At 34.3% G+C, this 25729-nt stretch overlaps 2 protein-coding genes across 2 annotated transcripts; both read left to right on the forward strand.

The window, feature by feature from the left end:
• Nucleotides 1–490: 490 nt before the first annotated feature.
• Nucleotides 491–1148, forward strand: LOC127151265 (uncharacterized). The gene has a single exon (XM_051090735.1). It carries the CDS (start codon nt 566–568, stop codon nt 1064–1066), a length of 501 nt encoding a protein of 166 aa, XP_050946692.1. The 5' UTR covers nt 491–565; the 3' UTR covers nt 1067–1148.
• An 11885-nt stretch (nt 1149–13033) lies between these two features.
• Nucleotides 13034–19368, forward strand: LOC103496765 (uncharacterized). The gene is made up of 8 exons (XM_008458752.3): nt 13034–13999; nt 14967–15043; nt 15188–15356; nt 15787–15875; nt 16001–16165; nt 16342–16419; nt 17968–18071; nt 18763–19368. The coding sequence occupies exons 1-8, from the start codon at nt 13351–13353 to the stop codon at nt 18866–18868; spliced, it is 1437 nt and encodes a 478-aa protein (XP_008456974.2). The 5' UTR covers nt 13034–13350; the 3' UTR covers nt 18869–19368.
• The last annotated feature ends 6361 nt before the right edge of the window (nt 19369–25729 follow it).

The following is a 25729-nucleotide window of genomic DNA, read 5'->3' on the forward strand; positions in this document are numbered from 1 at the left end:
TATTTCAAGCCGTCAAGATTTTAAGAATCGCTCTGGAGGCCAAGCATCGAGGAACGTGAGTTATGGTAGTGTTTTTCAGAGACAGAGCCAGAGAATACCTAGTCAACCCATTAGATCAACAGTAAGATCGCAACCAGGTCAGGAGTCCATTGCTAGTACCGTCATGCGAATACCATGCACGAGTTGTGGCAGAAACCATCGGGGTCAGTGTTTGGTAGGTGCCAGTGTATGTTACCAGTGCGGACAGCCAGGACATTTTAAGAAAGATTGTCCGCAGTTGAACATGACAGTTCAGAGAGATCAGGGAGTTGGGTCCCAGACAGTTGAGCAATCGAGAGTTTCAGTGGTTCCAACAGAGGGCACCAGTGGTGCAAGGCAAAAGGGAGTTGTTGGAAGACCGAGGCAACAGGGAAAAGTCTATGCTATGACTCAACAAGAAGCAGAGGACGCACCAGACGTTATTACTGGTACGATTCTTATTTGTAATGTACCTGCAGATGTTTTATTTGATCCAGGTGCTACGCATTCCTTTGTTTCTAGTATATTTTTGACTAAGTTGAATAGGATGCTAGAGCCTTTATCTGAGGGGTTAGCTATATACACTCCAGTTGGTGACGTTTTACTTGTTAATGAGGTGTTACGTAATTGTGAAGTTTTAGTAGAAGGTATCAGTTTGCTAGTGGACTTGCTACCACTAGAGTTGCAGAGGTTAGATGTAATTTTGGGAATGGATTTCTTATTTTCTCATTATGCATCTATGGATTGCCATAGGAAGGAAGTGGTTTTCAGAAAACCAGGCTTTGCTGAAGTGGTTTTTAGAGGTATGAGGAAGGCCGTTTCTAGAAGTCTAATCTCAGTTTTGAAAGCTGAGAAATTACTGAGGAAGGGTTGCACAGCGTTTCTTGCACACATCGTAGTAGTGCAGAGAGAAAAACTAAAGCCAGAAGATGTTCCTGTGGTGAAAGAATTTCTTGATGTATTTCCAGATGATCTGTCAGGTTTGCCACCTGATAGAGAGATTGAGTTCACCATTGAATTATTACCAGGAACAGCACCTATTTCATAGGCCCCGTATAGAATGGCTCCAAGCGAGCTAAAAGAATTGAAGATGGAGTTACAAGAACTAGTTGACAAGGGATACATCAGGCCTAGTGTTTCGTCGTGGGGAGCACCAGTGCTTTTTGTGAAAAAGAAAGATGGTACCCTCAGATTATGTATTGACCATAGACAGTTAAACAAGGTTACAATACGTAACAAGTATCCTTTACCACGCATCTATGACTTATTTGATCAACTAAGGGGAGCAACGTTGTTCTCTAAGATTGACTTAAGGTCAGGATACCACCAGTTGAAGGTTAGAGAATCAGATATTGCTAAGACAGCATTTAGAACGAGGTATGGGCATTATGAGTTTCGAGTTATGCCATTCGGTTTAACGAATGCGCCAGCGGTTTTCATGGATCTCATGAACAGGATCTTCCATCGGTATTTAGATCAGTTTGTGATTGTGTTCATTGATGATATATTAGTTTACTCAGTTGACAGAGAATCTCATGAGGAACATCTAAGGATTGTTCTACAGACTCTACGTGAAAAACAGTTATACGCTAAGTTCAGCAAATGTGAGTTCTGGTTGGAACAAGTAGTATTTTTGGGGCATGTAGTTTCAGCAAAAGGAGTTAGTGTCGATCCACAAAAAGTAGAAGCGGTTGTCAATTGGGAAAGACCAATTAGTGCGACAGAAGTACGTAGTTTCCTGGGTTTGGCAGGATACTATAGGCGTTTTATTGAGGATTTCTCTCGATTGGCATTGCCTTTGACCGCTTTGACAAGGAAGAATGTTAAGTTTGAGTGGTCAGATAAATGCGAGCAAAGTTTTCAGGAATTGAAGAAAAGACTAGTTACAGCACCTATTTTGGCACTTCCTGTAACAGGGAAGGACTATGTGATTTATTGTGATGCTTCAAGGCTAGGATTAGGTTGTGTGCTTATGCAAGATGGGAATGTAATAGCTTATGCTTCAAGGCAGTTAAAGGAGCATGAGTGTAATTACCCTACCCATGATCTTGAGCTAGCAGCAGTTATTTTAGCACTAAAAATCTGGAGACACTATTTGTTCGGGGAAAAGTGCCATATTTTCACAGATCATAAAAGTCTGAAGTATATTTTTGATCAAAAAGAGCTAAATCTGAGACAAAGGCGATGGCTAGAACTGATTAAAGATTATGATTGTACTATAGAGTATCATCCAGGTAAGGCCAACGTAGTAGCAGATGCATTAAGTAGGAAGTCAAGACTTCCGAAGAGTGCCTTGTGTGGTATTCGAGTAGCTTTGTTGAATGAGTTAAGAGGTTCCAAGGCAGTAGAAACTACAGAGGATTCAGGAAGTCTCTTAGCTCAATTTCAGGTTCAGTCTTCTCTAGTAACTGAGATTGTAAGAAGACAGTCAGAAGACAGTAATTTACAGAAGAAGTTTGAGAAATCCAAGAAAGGCTTAGAGGTGGAGTTTGAGCTGAGAACAGATGGAGCCATTGTTAAACAAGGAAGATTTTGTGTTCCGAATATCAGTGAGCTTAAGAATGCTATTCTAGAAGAAGCTCACAGTTCAGCTTACGCTATGCATCCAGGTAGCACCAAGATGTACAGAACTTTAAAGAAGACTTATTGGTGGTCTGGAATGAAGCAAGAGATAGCTGAATATGTTGATAGATGTTTGATTTGTCAACAGGTTAAACCAGTAAGACAGAGGCCAGGAGGATTTCTTAATCCTTTGCCAGTGCCAGAGTAGAAATGGGAGCATATTACTATGGATTTTCTATTTGGATTACCTCGTACATCCAGTGGACATGATGGTATATGGGTAATAGTAGACAGACTCACCAAGACGACACGATTTATATCGATTAAAATGACATCTACGTTAGACCAGCTAGCGAGATTATATGTTGATAAGATTGTGAGTCAATATGGAGTACCAGTGTCCATAGTTTCAGATAGGGATTCGAGGTTTACTTCTAAATTTTGGCCTAGTTTACAGAAAGCAATGGGAACAGGGCTAAAGTTTAGTACATCATTTCATCCCCAAACAGATGGTCAGTCCGAGAGGACCATCCAAACTTTAGAGGACATGTTGAGAGCATGTGTCCTACAACTTAAAGGAAGTTGGGATACCCACTTGCCACTTATGGAGTTTGTTTATAATAATAACTATCAGTCTAGTATCGGTATGGCACCATATGAAGCCTTATACGGGAGACCATGCAGAACTCCTGTGTGCTGGAATGAAGTGGGAGAGCGGAAGTTAGTAGGTCCTGAGTTGGTTCAGATTACGACAAACAATATTAAGTTGATCAGAGAAAATCTGAGGAAAGCCCAAGATCGACAGAAAAGTTATGCGGATAAGCGACGAAGAAACCTAGAATTCCAAGTTGGAGATCAAGTTTTCTTGAAATTATCTCCATGGCGAGGTGTTATTCGTTTTGGAAGAAAGGGTAAGTTAAGTCCTAGATATATTGGGCCATATCAGATAACGGAACGATTGGGACCAGCAGCGTATAGACTTGAGTTGCCAATAGAACTTGCACGAATACATGATGTTTTCCATGTATCCATGTTAAGAAAATATATACCAGATCCATCGCATGTGTTGCAAGATCAACCAGTTGAATTAAAAGAAGATTTGAGTTATGTTGAAGAACCAGTTCAGATTCTCGACAGAAAGGAACAAGTTTTGAGAAACAAAACGATTCCACTCATAAAAGTTTTGTGGAGACATCATGGAGCGGAGGAGGCAACTTGGGAACCAGAATATCAGATGAAGAAGAGCTATCCGATACTTTTCAGTTAAGGACATTCTAAATTTCGAGGACGAAATTTTCTAAAGGGAAGGTAAGTTGTAAACCCGATATTTTCTTGGTTTAATTTCTTTAAATGTGGAAAAAAAAAAGAAAAAAAAATGGAAATTAAGTGTAAATATAAATATATATATTTATATATTAAATAGTTTTATTAAATTAATTAAAGAAAAGAAAGAAAAGAAAGGACAAAAAGAAGAAAAGGAGAAGAAAATTTCATTTTCTCTTTTCTTCTTCTTCTTCTCTTCCCTTCACCGCCAAGTTTGAAGACATCCAAGTTCCCTTTATTTTTTTTTCTTTTTCCTTCTTCAATTTGCAGAGAACTTATAAGAGAGAGTTTGGAAGAAGAAGAGAAATTTTATTAGAATTTTTAGGTTGAAGAAAAGGAGGAGAACTCAAGCAAAGTGTATCAATGGCTGAATTTTAGTTCATTCTGCACATCACTGGTTTTTAATTCGGTTTGAACTCTTCAAAAGGAATTAAGAGGTGAGATTTACATTTACTGAAAGTTAACTCATTTTTAAACAAACTTTATGAAGAACGTTGGAGCAAATTCGGATTTTCATTTGGTGCTTTTTGATGAAGAAAACAGGGCAGTTGGTTTTCACTCGAAATCAGGAGGTCTCTGGTTTTTCTTGTATTTCAGAGTGTATCGGTGGAGTTAGAATTTCTATTTGGTATGGTTGGAAAGCTTATTCAATTTACTACAACTTTCATGAAGAAATTGTAAACCAAAAACGACTAAAAATTGGTTAAATTGTAGGAACAAGTTAAAGAGGTCGTGTGCGCGCGATTCTGGAAGTGGTTCTGTTTTGATGGTTATATGTGTTTATGCACGGGGAATCAGATTTGTATGTCTTCAGGTAAGTTTTAGAGGATCTCAAAATGAAGAGTTTGATATAAAGAACACTCATTTTGGTTAAGTATTGAGAAAGTTATAGTTCTTTGAAGTTTATGTTAGAAATCTGGAAATTTTAGAGAATTGTTGAAATAGGATTTTATTTCTTAAGCTTTGTTTTCGTGAGCGTCATCTTTGGTGCGACATGTTATGTATATCTTTAGGAAACCAGAATGTTTAAGGTTTTAATACTCGGTTGGGTTGTTGGCAGGCCGAGAAGAATTAAACCGAGCTTATAGACCAAGGATCTAGCCCAAGACTGTGAGTGACAAAACCAACTTTGAAATATTTTCCATAACTGTTATTATGATTGAATGCGATAAATGTTTATTTAAGAAGCCATGAAAGGTATTTGAATTTCATGACTATTTTCAAGTATACATTTGGAGACTAGATTTCTTAAAGAAATTTATGCTAGCACGTAGATATTAAATGTTTGGAAAGTATTTAAACCACAATATTTTAAGCAAAGCATGAATTAGTATGAAGTTTTGTTTTAAGAACTACAATTTTCCACGAAAGAGCTGAGTAAAGTTCGAGCTTTGTGTAAAATTTATAAGCAGGCATGTTTTAATATTTTATGATGATTTATGAAATTTTCATTAACTACATGACTGAGATCTTGAGCCTGAGGCTAGAGATTACCGTGTGCACACTGGTTAGATTTTGTTGTTGACGTTGAGTGTACTCCGTAACAACGATGCTGTCGTGAGTGCTGGGCGGGCCCCACTACGACAAAGACGATGGGAGTGCTGGGCGGGCCCCACTACATCGTAGTGCTTGTAAACGTTGTTGTACTAGGTGTACCCTACACAACGTAGATTCGTCATGTTAGTTAAAATGCTTCGATATACTTGATATGCCTTGCTAGATTTCAATGATGAACATGCTGAGTATTTAAGGAAGCTATTCTTACTATTACACATTTACATTTACGACTTGTATAAACAGATTTATATGTGTAAAGTTTTCACGTGCTCTTATCTTTAAATTCATAGTTTTAAACTGAGTCACTCACTGAGCTTCATAGCTCACCCTTTCCAAAATGTTTTACCCATTTTCCAGGTAGAGATCGACTTCCCGGTGCCTGATAGACTGCCTTAGTTTGCGGAAGCTTCATTATCGATTGCCAGTACGTGTTTTGAGTTGGGCATAAAGTCTGTTGTGTTGTGATGTATTCACACCCTTGTATGTTATAGATACTCCACAGTTTGTATAAGCTTTAGGAGCTGTAGTTGTGTAAATTTTGTTGGTTATATTTTGATTAAGGTGTCTTTAGGTTTACTCGTGAAATTGGTAAATTTTGAGGTACACTTCATGTATGTGTTTGACTGGCTGTGTTTGACTAGCCTAGGATCCGATGTGTTTTGTGGCATGTACAATAGTTTATATACTAGATTGGCAAGTTCATCACATGAAAGTTTTAAGCAGAGTCGACAGATACAGGTACAGAATAACGTTGTTCGTCGGCTTCACGCCATCTTTCGGTCTAAGGTAGCAGGTAGTCCGGGAGGGGGTGTGACATGTTGAGTCTAATTGTAGTTGGGTTTTAATTTAAGGATTTCACAAGTGCAAGGTTTAATCGCTTGGGTTATTTTGAGGTAGCGACTTGGATGCGTTATGATCCATTTAAGAACGAGTTTTGCTTTATGCTTAATGATTAAATTTTGGGTTTATATCGTACGTGACACTCAATCTTTCACCAGGCGAGTAAGATAACAAATTTGCTTGACTTGATTTTCGATTGTGTCTAAATTGAGGTAAGTGGACTTACTACTTGTTTAGCCTCAAATATAAGTTGGCATTGTCAAAGCATGCCATTATTGTGTTGGAACGATTTACTATGTTATGCTATGATATGCTATTTTTAAAGGTTGGAAATGATCTAAAAGCTCATGAGATATGTTACTCCAGCTATGAGAAATATGCTTGTCTTCATACATAAATATGAATGTTGAATGTTCCTCGTTTAGATTAATGATAATTATGTTCTAGTATTTTATAGAGTCACCACCTACATTTATAACTGATACGTGTTTCTTTGAGTTCACTTATGACGGATACATGTTCCTTTGGTTTCACTTAATGCTAATATGTGTTTCTTCGAGCTCATACTTATGACTAATATATGTTTTTTTCAAGTTCACACTTATGATTGATATAGATTCCTTCATGAGAACCTCGACCCAAATGCTATAGGATGTACACTGATACTTAGAGAGCAAAGTTAACATGTTCACTTAGTTGGTCTAGTGGTGGACCCTTTACTAAGTATTTCTATACTTATCTATTCTTATGTTGTTTTTCAGGTACAAGCAAAGAATGTACCAAACACATGGTGAGGAGATCTGCTAAAGGTATCATACGGGAACAATATCAACATTTTTGCTTAGTATCATGTTTTTAAGAAGTTTTGAGTATGTTAAAATGAAAACATTTGAGTTTGAGTTTTAAATGCAAATGTTTTATGATTTATTTATGTATTTAATTTCAATGTTTTAGAGGTTCCAAATCAAATATTGCCCTATTAATCATACAATTATTATTTTACAATAAAAAAGTCTTATCAATTTTTGTTTTAAAATTACATGCATGATAGTATTGTCCTAAATAAAGATCTCGAAAAGTCGGGTCGTTATGTTCAACCTCTTTATACATGACAACATAGTATCCAAAAAAGTCATCCAACTTGATATAATTTGATGGAATGGACAGACAAATTTGTAGCTTGAAGCAATAGCCATTCTTTACATGAAACTTTAGGTGATTGTCATATATATACAAGCATACATACATATATACATACATACATGCATATATGCATGCATGTACATATATATACATGTATACACACACAGATATATCTATATTTAAATAAATTATATTGTTAATAATGATATATAAGAAAACATCGATGTCACACCCTGTCCCACTAGCCACTTCATATGACTCAGAAATCGAATGCGTACCTCTCTACGAGATAACGAGTTGAACACCTAGTAAGCGAAACTTCTCAAACCAATCTCCAACACAGAGCTCCAATTTTGAACTTAGGAGATCTTTACAACTCAAGGCAACGACAAACACTTACACAACCAACTTAGCTTAATCGGCTAGCCTCCAACACTTAAACTTGTTAGCTATTAAGTGATAAGCACAATCGAGATACCAACACAACATAACGGAAAATAGAAAACACAACTCTACTTTTATTACTTGATTCAATACTTTATAATTACATTTCTTTTCTCACAAGGTAAAAAAATAAAATCTAAGCTCTAAGCAGCTCCCCGCCTTCCTTCATCCACTGGGCTGCTACTCTTCGCGTCAAGGTGTTTAGAAGTATAACAACCCTTTTCTTATCCTTCTCCTTGATCGCCTAGCAATCCATCTCAAAGACAAGACTCATCCCGCATACAAAACTGGTATGCCGCTCTCTCTAAACATAATAACTTTAAACCATCCAAAGATGGATAACTTGATCAGCTTTCCTGTGTCACAATCCATCTTACCTTTCCTTACTTGGCCTAAATGCATGAACCCCTAATGAAAGGAAACTTAAACACGAATGTTAAATACTTAGTGAATGAAAATTTTAGAAAACCTTTTTGGGAAGACAAGTCAAGCACAAATTCATTTTCATTTATCAAACTCATTTTCCAATGCCTCATTTCATAAATCATAGAAATCTCACATTAGCTTCTCTTATTTCTTTCCATTAAGAACATGAATCTTCCCCCTGGCCAAGGCTACTATGATTCGCTCTCATTAGTCTATTGCAATTGAGCTACTATGATGTTCACTCCATCCACATAATCTGAAAAGTTTCCTAATTCATTTTTTGTTGCATCAGTCGTCCACATGACGCCATTCACATTATGTGCACACCACATAATCACTACTCACTTGATTGGAATAAGGCTAATGGTTTGCACACATTCATCACAAACAACACATAGAAAGTAGTAGTTTTCTTTTTTCAAACAACAACAATAATAATAATAACATAGAGATAGAAAACGTGTTATGCATAACTGAGAGCTCAGAAAGAATCTATTAAGAAAACATTTACAAAACATTTATTTTATAGATCACTCATGCAGGAGTGTTTAGCTTAAGAAAGTTACCCACACAGAAGTGTTTAGTTTAAGAAGGTCACTCATGCAAATGTCTGATCCTTTTCTTCTCCGGATGCCTCTCCTCACCTAGTACTCCCTCAGCAGCAACTCAACACCTTGCACTCTCTTGATAAAATTAAAACCTCCAAATAACAACACTTCTCTTAGGGCCTTTACCTATATTTATACTAATCCTTTGGACCAGTTACTTTCTTTACCTGCTAGTTCAGAACTACAACTTCATACGTGTTGCCATACCGCCTTATTGCACCATACAACCAAATCCAAGCTCGACATGTAAGCCAACGGTCAACTCAAGATTAGACATTCCCTCAAGACAGTAACCTTATCTTCTCTTGGGAAGCTAAACTCTTTCTCGCTTTCTCCTTCTCGAGAAACTAAACTCTTTTTTCTGCCTTCTTCTTCCTTGTCATCTCTTTCTTGCGAAAGACCACAATTGCACACTTCTTTTTTGGCTTTGCTTCACATTACTTCACCAGATCACTTAATTCTTCTTGCAACAGAACTCCTTCACCACAACAACTCTCCCTTCATTGCCTTCTCTCAAACGCGACTTTCTCATTCCCTTTGAACTTTACTTTAGAATAATCATTTTAGAAGAATCATTCCACTCTTCGACGTCTCTCTTTTTCAACGAGACTCCCTCTCCCACATTTGAGCCTCATAATAGATTTTGGTATTAGAATTATAAAGGTAAAAAAGCTAAACTCGATTTTCATTGTTCATAATATCTTCTATGCTATTAATTTGAAGAAAGTTGGATGTTTCTTCTATTATAAGATTGTTGATATCATCATTATCGTTTGACCTAATAGTATTACGTTCAATATCTTGATGCCAACTAACCTTTCCATTTGAAAGAAGTAAAGAATATTGCAGTGAGTCATAACAACTAAAATAATGTTGTATTCTATGAAGCTTTCTGGAATGTGCATGTACTACAATGTCTCTGGAATGATATATTGTCATTGTTTCGTTCGAGTTAAGTAGCAGCAATTTGATCCATTACAAGTTATATAGGCACATTGGTCTATATTTATAGCAATATGAATATGAACATCTTCAATTAACTGAAGATTTTGTAGGATTCGAAAAAATTAGACATACGGATTAACTTTTAAATTCTTTATTATTTTTCAGTAATTCTTTCATTCAACTCAACGTCTCTTAGTTTTTTAATGTGATTTTAAATTTCATTCATTGCGTCGAAAAAATACAAATTAAAGAAATTGGTTTTCTTTCAGGTAATGTCTTTCTTGGACTATCATATTATATGTATCCTTGCACTACTCTAAATGTGCATGTTCCTTTATGTGAAGTTAGATTTTTATCGAATTTGACCCAAATGAGGGGAAAGAAAAACAATACTATTATAAGCATAAATATACTTAAATAGATATAAGTATATTTAGGTCATTAGGTATATAAGTTTCAACAAAATTCAACCAAACACACACAAAAAGATTACGAAGGTAAAAACAATTTTTATATATGTTAATAAAAGAATCAGTCCTACAAATTTATACCTGATCATTAAAAGCAACATAATGTTGGAGTTTTGTTCTCAAATTTTATCACTTGGTAAAATATTGTATGACTTTATTTTAAGCTTTTGTATAGGAAACTCAAATTTTCAATATAGAATTTTTCCTATATTACAATGCAAACAATATATTTAGGGAATTTTTTATGAAAATAACAAAATACAAAACTATTTACGACTTGTGTAACAAAGTCCATAAAATTAGTTATTTTGTAAATATTTCAGACTCTTCCGCCTTATTCTCCTCCTCGCTTGATTTCTTTCCTCGTCTTCCTCCTCACTGCGATTTCTTTTATTGTCTTTCTTCTTTTTATCTTTTTTTTTCTACTACGATTTCTTCCCATCGTCTTTCTTCTTTCTGCTACGATTTATTTCCATCATCTTTCTTCTTTTCCGATTCTTTTTTAGGTTGTTTAATCTTTTCATCGCCTTTTTTCCTTTCCTTTTCTTTTTTTTTTTGTTGCAATTTTTTTTCATTGTCTTTCTTCCTTTATTCTTTTTTCCGTTGCGATTTCTTTTAATTGTTTTTCTTCTTTTCCTCTTCTTTTTATAGGTCGTTTAATCTTTTCATCGTCTTTTTTCTTTTCTTCTTCTTATTTTTTACGTCGTTTAAATTTGGGTAACCAAATCTAAACTATCGTGTACAAAAAATAGCAGAATTTAAAAGATCGTGTATAAAAAATCTTGAAAAAATCATTTAGATCGGATTAGCCAAATGTAAACGATCGTGTAATCAAATTAAACGATAGAATTAAAAAAATATTTGCCAAATTAAATGACCAAATCTAAACGATTGTGTACCAAATAATAGCCAAATCTAAACGATCGTATACCAAAAGAAAAACGATTTGTCTACCCAAATATAAACGATCGTGTAACCAATTTTAAATGCTATCAAATTAAACGATAGAATTAAAAAAAATAATTGTCAAATTAAATGATCAAATCTAAACGATCGTGTACCAAAACAAAAACGATTTGCCTACCCAAATTTAAACAATCAAATCTAAACGATCGTGTAACCAATTTTAAACGTAACCAAATTAAACGATGGTGTAACCAAATTAAACGATAGAATTAAAAAAATAATTGCTAAATTAAATGACCAAATGTAAACGATCCTGTACCAAACAATAACCAAATGTAAACAATCGTGTACCAAATATATTATGTGCGTGTTTGTACCAAATATATTACGCGCACGTTGTTGACGGGACATTTTTTGTATTTTACATGGTGGGTCTGTGAGTTTTTTCCGTTTTCGAAATTGTTTTATATAGTCTAAATATTTTGCCGATTTGTTCTATTTGTAAAAGGACCCCATATATTTATTAATAAAGATTTAGTTGGATATTCCAACAGGACCACTTATCCAAGAATGATTTGAGAAGAGCTGAGTTTGATATGACAATACTAATATAGCAAAGCATATAACTCATAAAAATAAAGGCATAAGCTTGGTGAAGTATAATGAAGATCATGATCATAATCTTAAGATTAGAAGTCGACTTGAAGATCATGATCACATTTTTAAGATTAGGAGTCGACTTGCAAACAACCAATGATCATCCCTAACTTGGGAGTGAGGGTAATATTATGAATGATTTTGAGTCATGGAGCATAAATAAGTCTAAAGTGCAACTTAGGACCAAAATGGTCATGCCTCATGCATGCTTAACCAAAATATGACTAAGTTTGTTATTTTTTCTGTATATAGAATCTCTGTGTTATTTTGTTTGGGATTAACACTAAGTTTCACATAATTTCTTTAAATAAGAGATTTTACGTGATGAAGAGTTGTTGTAATAGTGGTGGAGAGAATTTCCAAGAGTTTTTTTTTTCTTTTTTTCTTTTTTGTTAAACAAAGGGACAAACACTTGAACATTAATGTCGAGAGATCGTGACTTGAATGGAGTTTGCAGAAACGAAGTAACCCAATTTGGATGAAAGTTTGCAATTTGGGATTTGGAATTTAAAGAACTTTTAAATTAGGATAAATATTTTAAAAAGCTTGTAAAAATAAGATTGGATAGAGATAGTTAAAATTTGAGAAGATTTAAAAAATTAGTTAAAAATTATTATATGGTTTGGAATAATTGCATAAAATTTTTGAAAAATTATAGAATTGTGGGATTTATAATATGACAGAAAGTCAAACTAACATTGAAAAACTTAGATTTTTAAGTAATCTTGGTGGTCGATCTTAGGGAAGATGTACCAAAAACAACATGGTAACGAATTTCTAAAAAGGTACTAATTTTGTAAGAGGTAAACTATCACAAGAAGATTAGATGTATTTTCACTATCCAAAATTTGACATCACCAATATGGAACGTGAATATCGATTATACCTTAATAACAATACACTTTTATTTTTTCCATTACTTTTTGTCCATTTACGCTATGGATCAATATATGTTAAAGTGCAACATCATAAGTGTTGTATTATTTTGCATGGAAGTATTGCTTTTCGTCAATTAAAGTAACAAATAGAGTTTTTTATTTCTCTATAATTATAATTTTATATTTCTCTATAATTATAATTTTATATTTCTTGAGTAACACTTCAACGGTCTCTCCTTTCTTCGTATCTGTCACCGACTCTTGAAGAGAGGCTTTTAGGCAATGAGCTGAAAAAGTCGCATTTTTTGTGCCAATACGACTCGGCTTCCACGTGCCACTCCTTGCCCTTCCACTATTGCCTTCCATTTTCTCCGTTTTTCTTCTTCTTCTTTTCCCCTTCCCCAAATCCCACCGGCGACCCTCCGACCCATCTCCATCCGCCTCTTTTTCCGGCTGTCAAACTCCCATTTCTCCTTTTTCTCCTTTTCCTCTGGTGGGATTTCGAAGGGTCGATTCGGTAACCACGGGGAAGTTCGAAGGTTAGGGCTTTTCTTCACTTGGGCCTCTCTGAAAATGGAGACTTCCTCCTCCAATTCTGATCCTTACTCCAATTCTTCTTCACCCACAACTGCTCGTACCTCCTCCAGATTTGGCTTATCCCTCCCTTCTCTCAATTTCTTCCGTTCCCCTTTGTCTGTCATCTTGGATTACTCTGGAATTCTTCCCACTAGAGCTGTTCGTGATGAATCCGACCCTGTAATTAACGCTGCTGCTACTCCTGATTTGCGGGGTTTTTCTCAAAATCAGAATCACTTGATACCCACTTCTTCTTCTTCTTCTTCTGTTACAACTTCTTCCGCTAATACTATTCCTTCTGGGGAGGTTTCGATACGGATTATTGGGTCTGGTGAGCAAGATCCTTCTCCTAGTGCCTTGTTGCCAAATCAGGTTGGTTATGAGCAAAATGGTAGACTTCCTGTTTCTGGGGATCAGCCGGAATCCCCTGATGAGGAACGAGTTCCATTGGTGTCTACTGCTTCTTCGTCTATTCAATCTGGAGGCAGTCGTGTTGATGGAGAATCTGGAAATGGAATGGAAGAGAGTGTCAATAGAGATTCTTCTTACCAGAGATATGATATTCAGCAGGTTGCCAGATGGATTGAACAAATTCTTCCATTCTCTTTGTTATTGCTGATTGTCTTTATCCGTCAGCATTTAGAAGGTGCTCTCTTTTACCTTCCCTCTTGTTAGTTCAACAATTGTTTTGAATTTCATTGCCTTTTACACTATGGGATCACTTTGAATAGATTATAGATTGTCAGTATCAAATGTCATTCGAGTGTTGGTTCTGAATTTCAACATCTAACTTGGTAGTTACTACTCCTTGTTAAGATACAAATAAGTGAGGTTGCTGGCCGTATTTTACTTGGGACTTCTGTTGAATCTATTAAGATTTAACTCCGTTAGTCCATGTACTTTTTAGCTGACTTACAACTTGATTGCAGAGGATGAGGCTTGATTATGTGAATTTTGGTTTGGTGTGATAAATTGTTCTGGATGTGCTTTTTCCATGCTTGAGTACTGCCATTGTAACACTGTAGCTCTAAAAGCCACTGTAGTGTATTATAGGATTTCTTGCAACGTGGGTGTTGTAACATGTAGTGATAAAATCTTCCAAAATGTTGGAACAGCGTCAGAACTAGTTTTCTGTATTTTTAGAAGTAAAATCAGGTGGAGAAAAATAACTTAATTAACGTTTTTGATAATTGGTTTCTACTACTAGCACATCTATCATGTGTTGGAGGATCAAATATGTGTTGAAAATGAAGCTCTTGGAATTGAGGAAGAAGTTGTTGAAAAAGGAGTAGCGGAATAGTGTGGCTACAGTTATGGTAGCATCAGATCATTTGGTTTGGAGATGTCACTTTTCCATTAAACTTTGAAACATATTTTTCGACATGTTTGTTTGCTGGTTGACATATACATTAATTATCTTCTATTACCCAACCAAAGGGAGTTACAGTACTGCAGTATCATTAGGTATAATCACATACCCATGTAATGATCAATTCTTTTTTCTTTTACTTTATCTTTTAAAAAATTTCATTGTCTCCTGCCTTTTAGTCTCTTGCTGTAAGCCTGTAACATTCTTCTGAATCTTGAGAATTTATTTTCTTGTATATTTTCAGGGTTTTTCATCACAATTTGGATATCAGCTGTTATGTATAAGTCAAATGATATTGTCAAGAAACAGACTGCTCTAAAGGTGGCATAAACCTAAACCCAGACTTCATTTTATCTACTAGAACTTGATTTCTTTTTCTAGTTCATTGAGAAATGAGAATTCACTTGCAAGAGATTATACTGATGTTTCTTTTTTTCTTTTTAATTTTTTTGTCCTCTTTCTTAGGGGGAGAGGAAAATTTCTGTCCTTGCTGGAACTTCCATTACGTTTTTGGTTCATGTAATTGGGATTTACTGGTGGTGTCATAGTGACGATCTTCTATACCCCTTAGTCATGCTTCCACCAAAGACTGTTCCTCCTTTTTGGCATGCCTTGTTCATCATTTTGGTCAACGGTACTGGTTTTTCCCTGCTTTAGCTTATAAAGTTTCTTACTGATTGAATTGGCATATGAATGGAGCTCCGGAAGATGTATGCAAAATTTATCCTTGACCTATTATGTGGTCTGCAATCTGGCGGTAAGTGTGAAGTGCCATTTCCAATTAGATAGCCTGAATGGCGATATCACAAGGACAGAAGATTGTTACCTTTTTGCTATATATTTGGATCTTTCACCAATTGGAATGCGGATAATTGCAAAAAAGTGATAGAATGATAATTTGGTTTCTTTTGTTTCTTTTAGATTGTTCTACCTTCCTCTTATTCTAAATTCTATTGTTGTATTTCTCTCGCAATTTTTTGTGGCTATTTTTCACAGTTCGATTTCAATATACTCATAAGTCATAACTCTTTTGGCTGTGGCTTTTGATTGTATTGTATTTTCAGATACAATGGTGAGGCAGTTTGCAATGGCTCTCAAATGTTTTCTTCTTATCTACTACAAGAATGGCAGAGGCCATAATTTTCGTCGGCAGGTATTATGAGTTCTCAAAATTAGCTCAATCATGTGGTGTGTTTCTATCTCATATTAACATATATAATTGAAATATCTGCAATTACTTTGTTGTAGTTTTCTGATTGTTGATAATTCATGGTTCAGGGTCAAATTTTAACTCTTGTGGAATACACTCTTCTATTGTACCGTGCATTATTACCAACACCTGTATGGTACCGATTCTTCTTGAATAAAGATCAAGGGAGCCTCTTTTCGTCATTGACAACAGGATTGTATTTAACTTTCAAGCTAACGTCTGTTGTTGAGAAGGTGTGCCTTTTAACCTCTTTGTATTTTAGTTTTTTTTCAATGAAAAGTTTTGTTTCTTGCTCCAAAATAATGTGAATATTTATACTCCTGTGTCCTGAATGAGTACTTACGATTTAATATATTATTGTTTGAAGCTAACGGAGTTCAAAATCTTCTTTTCCTTGTTTCTGCTATAGATTCAATCATTTGTTGCTGCATTTAAGGCACTATCACAAAAAGAAGTCCATTATGGATCATATGCCACTTCAGAACAGGCAAGTAAATTTATTCTGTCTGTTGGTAGTCTCATTTGACATCTTCTTTAAAAGAGCTCTGTGTCTTTCCTTGCATATGACTTTACACCACTACTCTCATTCCAAATAATATATCCCTCAAATAACAGAAAAACATGAGTATTTGTTGAACACTTCGGGATGATTGAATCTCTCTCAATGTTTTTAATGTTACAAGTGATCGTCTCTTACAAATTATCATGTGACATCCAACATTCGTGAAAAAGCACTAATTGTGGATTTACACCTAGGAAGCACAGATGCCGATACCGACATGGCGACACCATTTTCCAAAAAAAGTAGGACACGACACTTTGAGGACACGTCAATTGTTTTAGTAAAAAATTAAATGTATGTCTTGCATGTAAACATATTGTGAAATATTCCAATTAAAAACATCAAAATACAAATAGCCATATGACATAGCAAGTTAGGGTAGAGAGGGTTGGGCAACGACAGGCAAGCAGGTTAGGGCAGAGAGGCTTGGCGGTGAGAATTTGGATATATCGGCAGAGAGGGGAGAAATGCGTGAAAAAAGATTTGAAAAGATAAAATTAAAAAAAAAATTACCTATTAATTGTTGGGCTGGGCTAATAGGCTTTTCTAACCTTTTCTTTGTGTTTCTTTTCCAGCTATGTCAGGGACGTGTCCTGGCTGTGTCCGAAATTTAAATAAAAAATAATAATAATCGACATGCCAGCTCGAGTGTTAGGGGCGTGTCGGTGTCAGAAATGTGTCCGACACCGACACTTCGCCATTTTAGGAGTGTCGGTGCTTCTTAGATTTACTCACTTCTATTGTCTTAGGGAAAAGAAGTGAGATCATTATATATCTTGTTTAATATTTGTTCTAGAATGTAACTCGTTACTTGGAAGTCATTTACTTGATATGCACTCAGTGCTCATGCTCATATGTATTCGTTTTAGTGCTTAGACCTATACACGATAGATTGGATTGTTTGAATTGGTTATGAATGGTATCATATAATTGATCATTTAAGTAATGGATCAAATGTATCTATTAGTACCTATAGGCTGTAGTCTATAAAACTTCATCAACATGATTCATTTTTGTTTTTTTATTTATTTTTAATCTTTGATACCTTCCCTTCATAATTCTTGCTGATTGGTGTGGCTCTTTTTGAACATCTTTTGGTGTCCATTTGGTTGGTTATGTTACTCGATTTCAGAATTTATTTGTTAACGAAGTTCTAATCGTTTATCTTAAAACTGTATCTTCGATGAAAGTTTTAGGGCTACGGCTACAGGTGCAATTTTTCTTTTGCTTGCTAACATCTGGTTGCATGTTGGGAGATACTTCTTTCTGATTTGTTATTTTCATTTTTTTATGCATCAAAAGCAAAACGTCATTGTAATAATTTGACAATTGGCCTCGGTTCTGAACATGGAATAGGAAATGTTCTCGACTTTGTATTGTCTCTATGCAGATAAAAATCTCTGCCCTGTGATTTCTTCAGAATTATATTATATTATCAAAGTGGAGAAATTTCATACATTAATTCCGTTGCAGGTAAATGCTGCGGGAGATCTTTGTGCTATTTGCCAGGAGAAGATGAATGCTCCAATTCTATTACGTTGTAAGCACATCTTCTGTGAAGATTGTGTTTCTGAATGGTGAGTATGATGATTTCACTTCTCTTCGCATTTCCCAAAAAAGTAATAAAAATAAAGAATAATCAAAGCCCACGTTAAACGAGAAAATCTAATCTTTTCTAGGAACGATTGCAAACTTGTCAATTCTCTAAAAGAAGAAATAATGTAAACAACCTACTTTACAATGTTGTACCAGGGATCAGGGAAGAAGTTTAGAGTTTGTTTTAAAATGTCTTCAATGGATGGTCTTCCTACCTCCAAATGTGTTACATGCAGATTGTAGAAACTAGAAAGTAGTGGTGCATTGTTTCAAGTGTCTTGCATATTCAAAAACACTTTTTAGGATTCCAACGTTACAATCCCACACCATCTTCATGTGTTTCATTTTATCATTCCTTGGGAGTTATTAACATTGAGGTGATTACAGTTTCATAATAGCACTCGTATTTTTAGCATCAGGGGATCGGTTGTATCCAAAACTAAAAGGGAGATTTTCAAATACATCTACATGCCACACTCCTATATTTACACACAGAGACAAGGGACCAATGAAAAAAATGGAGAACCCCCCATGAATGTTGATTAGTGATAGCAGGGATTGTTCTGACTGGAAATTTAATTGTCAAAACTAGTGCCATGTTAGGAATTAGTTTTCTGCTGTTGCAAAATGTCATTGCACTTTCATTTACCGTTTGAGTACTTGCTTTTTCAGGTTTGAAAGAGAAAGAACTTGCCCTCTTTGCCGAGCACTGGTAAAGCCTGCAGAACTCCGTACATTTGGTGATGGCTCGACCAGCTTACTCTTCCAATTGTTCTAGACAAAAATTTTTCGATTTCCCGACATAACAAATCTATCAGTTTAACAAGGGAAGATATTGATTATTGAACGAAAAGGGGGAAGAACAAAGATAAAAGGGAGAAAGAAGAAGAAAGAGGAAAAACAAAACATCCAGGCAATCCTGAAGATATTGTGAAATTCAAAGTTGGATTAGTATTATGTTGATGCTTTATAATCTCATTGTGATGAGTTAGATCCCCAAACAGAAGATGGATTTAATAAAATCCCATTTCATTGAATACAATGAAATCTAATTTTTTTAACAGAGGAAAGGGCTCCAACTGTGAGAACTGCAATGTTATATGAGAATTGATAGAGAATAAGTGTAATCCAATCCTTAAAGATGATTATTCCTTGTAATTTAGGTATGGAGAGGCTGCCATGTGAATTTGGTGGTCAGTCTCCATTCGTGATGTAAACACAGAAATGGCAATGATTTTTATGTCTAGTAATTGTTTAGAAAAAAAATCATTTACTTTCCATGCCTTCCTTTTTTATTCTTTTCATTGAAGGGGCATTTATGTAAATGGATTTTTGTTTTTTTGTTCATTTTTTTAAAGGAAGAAACATTAAGTTGAATAAATGAAATTTGTGGGATCAGAAGAAGGCAAATTTCACAAAATGACCTAATAAAAAAAAAAAAATTCTCACGCCGATCCGTTCCTAAAACTTCATTTCATTGATCTTGACTTTTTTGTCCTGTAAAATTCCACGTTTACTATTAATTTCAGAAAGAGGTTTCCTTTACATTTCAGTCGTCATTATTATTTTTCTTTCGACTGTTTATTGTCTCCTCTTCTCTTGACGTCTCTCTTCTTCGACATTTGTCCCAGCTTTTCACCACCATTTTGCCATTCGTTTCTACACATTGTTCATCGTTCTTGTGTCTTAAAAGGTCTGTTGCTCTTCTCCTCTAATGCTTGTTGGTTTTCCGATTCAGTTGAGCATGAGTTCAAGATTCGTTTAGTTTTCTTGAAGTGAATCATCTAACCTTTTTTTGGATATCGCTTAACTATTATTAACCGACTACTTGTATTTTATTAAGTGATCTCCTACATTTTAACTAAGTAATGTCTCACATTAAATTTGTAACGATCTAACTGTGGCATAGCATACATTATTGCTACATTATTTCCTAATATGAGATAAGCTTTAGGTCAAAATTTTTTGAAAAAATCAAATCTCAAACCATCTTTTTTATTACATAATTATATTTTACCACTAGAATCCATAAAGAAAATATTATCGGAGTGGGATGCAAATGCGTCCAAAATAAAGTGGGATGCAAATGCGTCTAAAACTTAAAGTTTGATGGTTTACCCTTTAAGTTTCTTCCAATTATATTTCATATGCTGTATCATGACTTGCATTACGTAGAATAGAATGTGTTGGTATTTTTTCAAAAAGAATCAATGAGATTCTTTTTATTTATTATTTTTTAAATTAAAAAATATAAAAGATCTTTTTGAGTTCTTATGAAGGAGAATATATATTTTCGGAGTTGAGGCTCTTTGTTGGTTGAATGAAGCGGAGAAAATTTCCTAAGCAAATCAATTGTGAAAAGTTGCGGAGCTGTGTGCAGAAGAAGACAACGAGATTATTTAACTACGGTCTCTTTCAAAATGTTGATCACTGATGAAGCTGATGACAAGTAATATGAATGAAGATTTGATTAGTGAGAATTGACACTAAAGTTAGGGGGAGCTTGAGTTTATCTTAAAGAAGATTCAATCATGAATTTAGGGGGAGCTTGAATCCTTTAAGTTATATTGTACTTAAAGATTGTCGTTTACATAAGAAGAAAGTTCCTTATTATATCGATTCATATTGGCATCCTTGAATCTTAATAATATTACTTATTCGAGCTGAAAAAGCTCTCTAGACGTAAGTGACATTCACCGAACTGGATTACCATAACTTCCTGTGTTATTTGTTCATTTACCTATTACGTCAGTTATTTACTTTAAAATTGGTTAGAGGATACTTTGATTATCTCACAACATTTTCAGAATGAATATATACTATACCTAGTAAATAATGCTCACAAGGCACTACAAGAAAATTGGTATTTAGTGACAAATTTTTAGTGACGTAACAAATTTTTGTCAGTAAAAGTCATTTATAGCGACACAAAAAAAATATGTCACAAAAGATTATTATTAGCGACACATTTTAAATTTGCGTCACTAAAAGAATTAGCAACACAATAATAATGTCACTAAAAGTGTGATGGCTTTAGCAACAAAAATAGATGTTGCTAAAAGATGTTTTGAAGCCATTTATTGAGTTTAATTGTAATGAATTGGTTGCTTTAGACATGTCCCCCCTCCCTTCTTGTTCTTTTTTAGAAAGTTTGAATTTATCCATTTGAGTATGACATATTTAAAGTGCCTAAGTTTCATTTTTTGCTTATATGTTTACTTATTTATGCTTTTATATTGTTTTTCAGATTTGACGCACAATGGACTTCTAATGAATATGACAAGAGTTTGGTTCGTATCTTATAATTTTTTGTTATGCACATACTTTTGGTCCAAGTAGAAATTTTTTGTTGTGCACAATACTTTTGGTTTGTAGGTGTAACTTCTTGGTTATAGTTTGGAACTAACTAGATGTAACTTAGTGCTTATAACTTATGTTAACATTACTTAGAACTATTTATGAAGATATTGAAGTTTTTTGATATATATTTCTTGTGATGAAGTTGGTGTTATTGCATGTTGCTTAGTGATAAGTTTTTAAAATTATTATGTTTGAAATCTTATAACAGGTTTATATAATTAATCAATCAGATACTATTTTTTTATGTAATAAAATTCTTTTACTGGCGTTTTGAATAACGTCGCAAAAGCATTGATTTTTATATAAAAAAAAATTATACGACTTTTTAGTGTCACACTTCAATACGTCGCAAAAGCTATTTATAACGGTCCCAAAGTAACCTTCAGCAACAATATAATTTGTCACTAAAACATCGACTTTAGTGACATGTTCAAAACATCACTATAGAAAATAAATAGTGACACAAATTATGTTACTAAAAGTAAGCCTTTAGTAACGCACAAACGTCACTAAAAGTTCATCTTTTGCGGCGCGAATGCTTGCGTCGCTAAAACTTTAACCGACACGGAATCTGCGACAGTCCTAGTGACGAAGGCCTTTTCGTCGCTAAAACTATTAGCGACGCGTTATCAATCTTCAGTGACGCTTTCTGTGCGCCACAGAAAATGGAATTTCTTGCAGTGAGGTAGTGCCTTAAATGCACAATCACATGCAATATGCCTTGAAAACATATATGGTTGGGACCCTAAACTTATACTTGTCATAATATGAGGTAGTCGGTTACATTCCAACATAAATATCTTTGTCCTGATAGAAAGATGTGGACTTGAGTGAAGCTAACTCTTCTGATGATTAGCAGCTCATACAATCAGTAGAGCTAGAGTTGCATTCAACATCAACCCCTATAACATGAGTTTTCTACCCTGATAGAAAAATGTAGACTTAAGTGAAACTAACTCTTTTGGTAGTAGCGAATGATGCGGTTAGTAGAATCCGAGTCACATCCAACATCAACTCGTATAACATATAAGGGAATAAGGGCAGTGCAACCATACATACTTCATACTATCCCCTAATATAAGGATATGATATAATAGGTCTAGAGAGGTGTGACTATACATAACCTACTAGCCCAGGGTCTAGAGGGACCAACCATACATACCTTACCAGCATTGAAAGTGTAGCCTACACTGGAAAAGAAACTTGATCATGAACGTACACAATAATGCATGGGTCCCCTATTAAGAAACATGCTTGAGTATGTAATCCAACATAAGAAATATACAATCATAATGAATGCAACACATCAAAATACATTGTAGAACTGGTTTGGCAACTCTAGAGGGGAGTGAATAGAATTTTATGGAACTTTTTAACCAAGTGAGCCTAATTAAACAAATTAACAAACTTTTTACTAATAAGTAATGTAATCGATAATTATAAATAAATGCATTCACATCAAAACGACTTATAAAGGGACGTAGACAAATTCAAACATCTATTTTAACTTTTCATAACATGGTTGGAAACACAAATATGCAAAGATAAATTCAACCAACCTAAATATACAAGTGAACAATTAATCTGAAGAACAAAAATTACAATTAATTTCAAGCAACAATGTTTTAGAACAAATTAATTGCAAAATTAGATAGTTCAGAGATAGAGGAATTGACATCGAGAATTTTATAGTGGTTTGACATAACCAGCCTACATTCACTTCCCAAGCTCATCTTGGGTACTTGACTCAAACTTGACTCTTTCCACGGCTTAGAATCGAATCGTAAAACGTCTCTGTTTTTTTTTTTTTTTTTTTTTTGGTGCAAGAACAAACCCGATTCTTTCCACGATTCAAGATCAAACCGTTACAACCACTCTTTTTAGAGATCAACAACACTTCATAATGAACTTCAAATCAAGCACAACATAAGAAAACTCTCTCAATGAGTAGATTTACAAATTTGTAGCATTAAACAAATCGATCCTCACAACAATAAAATTTCACTTTCAAGAATAAGATGAAAATTAGAAAATTGAAGCTTGCAGAGAGCAACAAAGGAAGCTTTTTTAGTTTTGGAGAATTGAAAATAATGAAAGTTGTTTCACATGTATGTGTTAATTTGGTGAAAAAGATGTCTTTAAAAAGAGAGAGGATATGTTCAAATCTAAAATCTGATCTATTGGATCTTGTAAGAGAAAATTTAATAGTGGTGATTTAAACCCAACTGGCTGTTAGTGTAAACCCTAGCTTTGTTTTCTTTTTTTTTTTTTTAAAAAAAAATGTATTTAAGATTGAACTTTAATTGGACAGTGTGGTCTGTTTGAGGAAAAGTTTTTCTAAGTATAGGTTACTAAGGATAAAAAAAGAGTTAGGTTGGACAAAGAAAATTTGAAGGAAACTAAGTTCAACTCGAGACCGTTGAAGACTTTCAGGTAAAAGGTAATAATTATTTAATTAAGGTAAGTTTTGAATAAAATTGGTTAAACAAAGTATTAAGTGAATAATAAGTTGGGAATTGAAAGCTGCCACCAAGTTGAAAGTGAAGTAGGTGGTGGAAGATAATAAGGTGAAGAAAAATATGTTGTCGACCATCAAAAGGAACAGAAAGCAGATTGTTTAATTTGATCGACGCTCCCTATGTACCAAGTTTTTCATCAAACTTTATATAGAAGTGGAGAGAATTGCTTGAAGAAGAAGAACCTTAGCTGCCATGGAGTGATCTAATCGGAAAGCCGCAGAAGGTTAGAGAAAAACATGGAGCTTGGCAATTTTTTTGGTAAATATGTAGCAGTCTGGTATTTTGAAGATTCAAAAGTGCAGAAAACAAATTAGATGTTGAAATTTGAAGGTGGTAGGATAGAAGACTTCTCTTCATTTTACATGATGGATGACAGAGGTAATTCTTTTTCTAAATGGATAGAATTATAAGAAACTTAATACAGTCTAGGATCTCGGTTGAGGTTGATTTTGATAAGTCCAACCAATTTTATAGCTCAAAATTCAGGTTATAGGTTAGTTAGTTAACAGGTTTTTTATGAGTTTTATGAAAGAAATTTAGGATAATTTGGTCAAGAAATGACAGAGATAAGAATACTTTTGTGGGTGTTTGGTGCTTGCCAAGAAAAATAGATTATATACCATGGAATGTTTCATTGACTTGAAGAGTTTGAGAGCGTTTCTGTAACGACCCAAAGTTTTAAACTAAGCTAAGGTCATTATTTTAAAAGAAATAACAATTTTACATTTTCTTGAAAAGAGGAAAAATTAACTCTGTGTTGAAGTGTTCTATAACAATGTTAATGGTATTCTTTTACTTCATAATTATATTTAGGCTAATTTAAACAAATCTTAAGTCTAGGTGAAACATTTGAGCATAACCTTTATACTGGATTTAAATCTACAATGTCTAGGAGATAAACCTGTTTTATTACTTCATATGATCTCTCATGCATGCTCGTAAAACGAGGTTCACTAAGCTGATCAAGAAATGATTACGATCTCTAAGGTAGCAGGTGTTCTATAAACCGTCAACTTAAGAACCTCCAACCTTAGTCATCTTATCTTACTTGTTGAGCAGATTAAATCAGGTGAGCCTCTTGTAACCAATTTTACAAAATATCGACCTAAATCTATGAAAAAATTATTATGTTTAACTTAGGTGAGCATGCAAAATATTTTTCTTATAAAACTTTAAATGTCTAATTTGTTTCCTAACAATTATAAAATAAAAAGATAATCTATAACATTCATCTAAGATTCATCGTATAACCATTATATTAAGAAAACAATTATTACAAATTTTAATTTAGTGACATTTTCAAAAATAGTAAAATAAACTAAAATATTTACAAATTATAGCAAAATTTTGAATTTCATCAATGATAAAAACTGATAAACTTCTACCGCTGTCTATCAATGTCACTAATAGAAATATATCAGTGTCTATCAATTAATGATGGAAGGTAAACATCAAATTTCCTACCAGGAGACCTTGGATAGAAGACCTTGGATCGGGTATGAGCAATGACATGAAGAAGTTTGACTCATTCATGCATTTCTAAGGTGGCAAATTGTAAGGAGTTAACACCACATGCCACATACTGTACGAGGTACTCATATAATCAAATGGATTAAACCCATCTAAAGCTAACCCCAAACGAACTTTTCGTAAATCTGAAGCAAAATTAGAAAATTCACAATCAAAATGCTTCCATCCATATGCATTAGCTAGATGTCTCAACACATCCTCTCTATCTCCTTGTCTATCCATATGTTATC

The sequence above is a fragment of the Cucumis melo genome, chromosome 10, assembly GCF_025177605.1.
Source record: "Cucumis melo cultivar AY chromosome 10, USDA_Cmelo_AY_1.0, whole genome shotgun sequence".
Classification (NCBI taxonomy): Eukaryota; Viridiplantae; Streptophyta; class Magnoliopsida; order Cucurbitales; family Cucurbitaceae; genus Cucumis; species Cucumis melo.

What these genes read in the sequence shown, in the direction of transcription:
- LOC127151265 (XM_051090735.1), top strand. Translation starts at nt 566, where the DNA reads ATGCTAGAGCCTTTATCTGAGGGGTTAGCTATATACACTCCAGTTGGT.
- LOC103496765 (XM_008458752.3), top strand. Translation starts at nt 13,351, where the DNA reads ATGGAGACTTCCTCCTCCAATTCTGATCCTTACTCCAATTCTTCTTCA. An exon ending in TATCCGTCAGCATTTAGAAG is followed by an intron (nt 14,000 to 14,966) that starts GTGCTCTCTTTT and finishes GTATATTTTCAG; the next exon opens with GGTTTTTCATCACAATTTGG. An exon ending in GTTCATCATTTTGGTCAACG is followed by an intron (nt 15,357 to 15,786) that starts GTACTGGTTTTT and finishes TTGTATTTTCAG; the next exon opens with ATACAATGGTGAGGCAGTTT.